The sequence below is a fragment of the Bombina bombina genome, chromosome 7 (genome assembly GCF_027579735.1).
Source record: "Bombina bombina isolate aBomBom1 chromosome 7, aBomBom1.pri, whole genome shotgun sequence".
Classification (NCBI taxonomy): domain Eukaryota; kingdom Metazoa; phylum Chordata; class Amphibia; order Anura; family Bombinatoridae; genus Bombina; species Bombina bombina.
This window is the reverse complement of record NC_069505.1, coordinates 558,961,976-558,968,544: the sequence shown is the minus strand read 5'-3', so window position 1 is coordinate 558,968,544 and position 6,569 is coordinate 558,961,976. Positions and strand designations below refer to the sequence as shown.

At 36.2% G+C, this 6,569-nt stretch overlaps 1 protein-coding gene across 7 annotated transcripts in view; it reads right to left on the bottom strand.

The window, feature by feature from the left end:
* COL11A2 (collagen type XI alpha 2 chain) overlaps positions 1-6,569 on the bottom strand; it is a 156,800-nt gene that overhangs the window by 45,926 nt on the left and 104,305 nt on the right. For all 7 annotated transcript variants that reach the window (XM_053721915.1, XM_053721909.1, XM_053721910.1 and 4 more), the window contains 4 exons: positions 4,539-4,583; positions 4,350-4,403; positions 2,946-2,990; positions 1,156-1,209 (listed from right to left, as the gene is read on the bottom strand). In XM_053721915.1, coding sequence (XP_053577890.1) covers positions 1,156-1,209; positions 2,946-2,990; positions 4,350-4,403; positions 4,539-4,583 — 198 coding nt within the window. The remainder of the gene's footprint in view (positions 1-1,155; positions 1,210-2,945; positions 2,991-4,349; positions 4,404-4,538; positions 4,584-6,569) is intronic.

The following is a 6,569-nucleotide window of genomic DNA, read 5'->3' as shown; positions in this document are numbered from 1 at the left end:
TAGGCTCTCTGAGCAAGTGCTGTGTTTAAAATGCTCGTGCACGGTGCATACTAAAATACACCTTTTAAACAGCTATAGCTTTTATTAGAAGCATTTTTGCTAATACATGTATATTACAAAAATGCTTCCATTCAAAACCTAAATGCATCCATGTAAATTCCAGTTTTAGCTGGAATGTCCCTTTAACTTACAGAAATCAACAATTTTATTGTGAGAATAACGTAAGCTATGGGCAGATAAATAACCTACACCCAATACTATTACTAGTGAATCCATAGAGGCCAAATTATCATTGTGCGAGCAGACATGATCCGATATTGCGGATAATTTCCGCTGCACATTGATAAATGCTGACAGCATACGCTCTCAGCATTTATCATTGCACCAGCAGTTCTTGTGAATTACTGGTGCAATGCCGCCCCCTGCAGATTCATGGCCAAACAGCTGTTAGCAGGGGGTGTCAATCAACCCGATCATATTCAATTGGGTTGATTTCCGGCGATGTCTGTCCGCCGCCTCAGAGCAGGCGGACAGGTTATGGAGCAGCGGTCTTTAGACCGCTGCTTCATAACTTGTATTTCCGAGAAGCCTGCAGGCTCGCCAGAAACACGGGGCATCAAGCTCCATACGGACCTTGATACATATGCCCCATAGTATTGGACTTGTGATAGTGATAGTACTAGGATTTGTAGTAAGGGATCTTTAATATATATTTTTTCTGGCATTCCTAGGCTCTCCCTCACTTTAAAAAGTATAGTCTACAATTCAAATAATATAATTTAAAGGGGCATACAATTTCACAAAGAAATCCTCTAATGCCCTAGGGCATTTTCTTACTACAATGTGTTTAACCACTGCAAAGAAATTAAGAATTAGAATTTATTTGTTTAAGATAGATTAAATATGTTATACTTTTAGGTCTCAAATGTTTGCTCTTTTAAGAGATTTTAAGAAAATGTGGACTTTGGATTAGCAGTTAGGTGTAAATAAATTTATTTCAGTGGGTTCAGGGCTTTGACTGTGAGGGTTTTTGGATATGACAACCAATAAAAGAAGATAAATCATTTAGTCTGTACTGTTATGTCTTAAGATAAACCATCCAACATATTTCTCTTTTTCAGAGGTTGTGTGATAATATCTCCAAAATATACTTACAGGAGGTCCTTTTGGTCCTGGGAAGCCGTTGGAACCCTGAGGTCCAGGAAGACCCTAAAAAGAGAAGAAGTTAAACATTATTGGGATGTGATTAGAAATGGATAAAGTAAAATAAATCAGAGAGGAAGATAGATATGGGGGAACAAAAGGAAAAAATAGAAGAATGTGTGTATTGAAGGAATATTTCATTGTTATTCCAGTTTGTTTACATTATGTAGTGTACCTGTGTATAGTGCTATGTAAAATGTAGAAGCCCTATAAATGAACATATTTATATATATAAACTAACAATTCTAAGCACTCACTGGACTTTAATCAGCAGTTAAAACTCTTTATTGCTGATTAACTGCTGACTAAAGTCCAGTGAGTGCTTTGACCCCATGAGTCGTCTAAATATTGTCCACTTTCAAGCATTGATTACCTTTAACAAGTTACTATTAATAAATACACTGAGACTTGTTCTTTGGTCAATTTTGTCCACAGCCTTTTATTAAATAACCATTTTAATAAAACATAAATAAATAACAAACTCTTTATAACCACATAACATTTTATTAACTGGAACCAGCTAGAACACACCCCTGAAATGCTAGTCCCATTTTAAATCTTCATCCTCCATTTACTTGTTGACCAGGCCGTACTTTATTACCTGGACTTAAATTAAGTCCGTTATTTTACCCACCGCTCCAAGGAACCCGTGTCCAAGAAGCTACTTAACCTGCTCTCCCACCCCGTGGGGAGGTTAACCCTTTCACTTATGGCCGTAGTCAACTTGCTTACGTGAGGGGACTAACACCCGCAATCGCTGTGACAAATAGAAAACCCAAAACACTGAAATATGGGGGGAGGGCAACTTTCTGCCTGCTCTGAACTTTTTATTCCTCAAAGATGACCGCCACTCCTTTCTCTTACCCCACGACCTCGTTGAGACCACACCCCTCTAACGTCATGGGGACTGTCTCCTCCCCGGGGTCAAAGGCCCCTTCCCTCTAATCTGCGCTTTGTCCAGGGGCTAACTAGAATTTTGTTAGTTTATTGATACTTTAATAGCTCCATGGCGGTTGTCCCTTCTCTCAAAGTGAGAATGCACACATGTGGAAGAGAAAATATATATATATATATATATATATATATATATATATATATATATACACACACATATACAAACAGATAGATGGATATAGAGATGGATTGACAGATGGATAGACAGAAAGAACAATGGATAGACAGACAAAGAGATAGATAGACAGGTGGACAGAGAGGTGGATACAAGATATACAGACATTTACAAGGAGAAAGGAACAGTAGATTAAAGGAACAGTAAAGTCATAATTAGACATTCATGATTTAGACAGAGAATACAATTTTAAACATCTTTCCAATTTACTTCTATTATTTAATTTGCTTCCTTCTCTTGTTATCCTTTGCTGGAAAGGTTTAACTAGGAAAGCTCAGGAGCAGCAAAGAACCTAGGATCTAGCTGCTGATTGGTGGCTGCATATATATACTGATTGTCATTGGCTCACCCATGTGCTCAGTTAGAAACCAGTGGTGCATTGCTGCTCCTTCAACAAATAATACCAAGAGAATGAAGCAAATTTGATAATAGAAGTAAACTGAAAAGTTGTTTAAAATGGTATGTTCTACCTAAATCATGAAATAAAAAGTTTGGGTTTCATGTCCCTTTTAATAAAAGTTAAGAACTTTGGGTATGGAAAGAAAATGGTGATCAAGGACTCATAAAACAGTAAAAACAATCAAAGATTATGGGGTTTAAAAAGGAAACTTACTCTCTCTCCTAAGGGTCCAGAAGGTCCGTCACCTCCCGATGTACCCTGTGTTTTCGAAAAAAGAAAAGGAAAAAAAAGAAACCAGTTATTAAGGCAGTATAAATACATACAATTAGTTATGACGCAAACGACATATCAACAAAATCTCACACTATGGAGCCGAATTATCAAGATCAGAATGTCCCTGTTTCTGCGCAAAACTTCAGGCTCGCCAGAAACAGTAGTTATAAAGCAGCGGTCTAAAGACTTGTCAGCCTGCTCTGAGGCTGCGGTCTTTAATCCGCCCGATCCTATACGATCAGGCTGATTGGCACCCCCTTCTAGCAGCCGATTGGGCGAGAATCTGCATGGGGCGGTATTGCACCAGCAGTTCACAAGAATTGCTGGTGCAATGATAAATGCAGCGGACATGATACGCTACATCGTATCATGTCTGTCCGCACTTTAGTCAATCGGCCCCATGTGTACACAGTAGTAAGGTATATGGATTCTATCCGTCTACATTTGCACAACAGCAGAATTAATGTCAATGAGAGTGAGACCACAACATCTTGAGTGGAGATCTCTTGTGTACCAAAATCTTACTGTTGATGAAAGAGTTGCAAGATTGTCGCCAGTCACTCATTTTAATGACTGGCGAGTGGCGACCTTAAGATGGTTAAGGTTATATCAACATCTGCATATACAGGTAACCCTCAATGCAACTCAAGATGATTATATATAGTAACCAATTAGCTTATCACATTTCGTATGAATTTCTATGTCTGCCAATATTTACATAAGTTATATAAAAGTTTTGGGGTTTTTTTTGCAGGAAAAAGGCCCAAAACAATAATATAGCTTAAAGGGATTCTAAATCCTACAATTTTCTTTCATGATTCAGATAGAGCAGGCAATTTTTAACAACTTTCTAATTTACTCCAATTATAATTTTTTCCTTGTTCTAATGCTATCTTTATTTAAAAGCAGGAATGTAAAGCTTAGGAGCCGACCCATTTTTGGTTCAGAACCTGGGTTAAGCCTGTTTATTGGTTAGCTGAATGAGTCACCAATAAGCAAGTTCTATCCAGGGTGCTGAACCTAAAATAGGCCGGCTCCTAAGCTTTACACTCCTGCTTTTTAAATAAAGATAGCAATAGAACAAAGACAAATTTATAATAGGAGTAAATTAGAAAGCTGCTTAAAATTGCTGCTCTTTCTGATTCATTTTCAATTTGGGTTTAGTGTCCCTTTAATCTTATTCACCCATATAATTTAAAGATTTTCAAGATAAATAAATAAAACATTTGTTTGGTGATACCTTGATACTAACATAATGTAACAAACAAACACCAAATAGCAGGCACATCATGAATATATAGATACAAATAGATTTATGCTGGAATTAGGTGATTTTATACTGACCTTGGGACCAGACTTTCCTGTGGCCCCCCTAGGACCTCTCTGGCCTCTGGGACCCTGGAAAAAAAAGGTATTTTATGAGTTAATCATACAATAATGAAAGGTGAAATATCACACACATTGCAGAGGTGTTTAATTTAACTTGATAAACAAATCACTGTGTAAGGAGTCAATATATCACTGGTTACATACCGAGGGACCCCTCTCTCCTCTTGGTCCAGATTTGCCTGAAAGACCCTGCAGGTAAAAAAACAAAGAATTAACATAACATTTCAACCACATAGAACATAAAATCAAATTATTCATACCCACTCAGTAAAAAGTAATATCCCATAATAATCTGTCAAACTGGCAACATTTACTAAAACAATAAAGGATTTCCGCAAAAAAAAAAAAAAAGGTTCATAATACAATGGAAAAAAGGTCATTCTGCAGTTAGGCGATTTAGCTGGCTGGTGACATCATAAACTACACTGAGCTAACAGATTAGGTCCAAGTAGCAACCTGACATCACTGCCTTCTCAACTGAATATGGTCAGATCTGATCTATCAGAAGTAATAATCAGCTACACTCCCAGTAAGGGCAAAATCAAACGGTAAATTGAAGCTATATCTAGGAGCTTTTTAAAACTTTCATTGTATAATTCAGAAACTTAAAGGGACAATAAACTCATTTTTTCCCTTTCATGATTCAGATAGAGCATGCAATTTTAAGCAACTTTCTAATTTACTCCTATTATCAATTTTTCATCGTTCTCTTGGTATCTTTATTTGAAAAGCAGGAATGTAAACTTAAGAGCTATCATATTTTTGGTTCAGCACCTGGGTAGCGCTTGCTGATTGGTGGCTACTTTTAGACAGCAATCAGCAAGTGCTACCCAGGTGCTAAACCAAAAATGATCTGGTTCCTAAAGCTTACATTCCTGCTTTTTAAATAAAGATACCAAACAAACAAAGAAAAATTGATAATAGGAGTAAATTAGAAAGTTGCTTAAAAGTGCATGCTCTATCTAAATTGTGAAATAAAAAAATTGGATTTAGTATCCCTTTAAATTGTTTACAAATAGATCCTTTACCTTTATTTTGTCAATTGAAAGGCTATTTTAGCCTGTACTATTCCCACCTATGCTGAAAATTTTAGAAATAAGAAAAGTTATATGAACAAGAAGGTGCTAAAGAAATCACACTCCCAGTAGGCGTGGGAGAGAGAGGAACTAAAATGTTCATTTCACTTGTTCTCTCTAAGGACACGATAATCTATAGCTCTCTGGTCTAGCGAGATTATCTAAGTCTTGTCAGTATTGCTAGGTCCCTTAAAGAATTATAGAAATGTAATGTTTAGATTGAGAGCTGTTTATTTCACTATGCAGAGTTCTGAATGTGAAGGAGAAACACATATATTGCAATATAATGCTCAAAAAAGCCTCCAAAGATTTAGTGCAATTTCTCTCAATGCTGGCGAGTTTTTGATCATTTGGCCCTTTCTATGGGTATAGATGTATACAGCAAGTGATAAGATAAGGAGGAATTTGCGTATATAGAGAGATAAGATAACAAAGTCTGCTCTCCTTGCATGCTCAGCCCATTTGAGTGGGTAATTCTTGAAATGAGAATTAACAGCTATTTCATATGCAAAAATAAAGTTAAAGTTGCAATTCCCATACATGTTAAACTCTGCAGCTTGTATAATAAGTCATTAAAATCTCATTAAGGTAAAACCAATTTTACAGCATGATGCCCTTTTAACATTCAGTCTACAGAAATATCCAAATGGTAGAACAAAAGTCAGGTGGAACAAATCGTCTAGACATTCCCTTATTGCTAAACATGTTGGAACAACAGACAAGACAATTTGTTCATATAGTGTTATGTTACCAAGATCATCACCATATATAATTAATAGAAAAACCATCAAAACCATATGTAACACCTAAATAACTCATTTTTATACGGGGGTGATCAGTCTATTCCAGATATGCTTGTAAAGGTTATGGAAATAGAATGTTTTCAATATTAGAAGATTTAAAACAGATTGGAATTTTCTGTATTTTGATTGGCTGTTGATATTTGTAGCCAATAAGATTACAGATGTGAATTCAAACACAGCCTCAAGACAAAGACCATAGTAAAAAAGATGACCAAAAACATACTTGATTGAATATACAAAATTCTATATTTCCACTGACTTATTTGATACAAGATCTACCTATATTTAGACAGTAC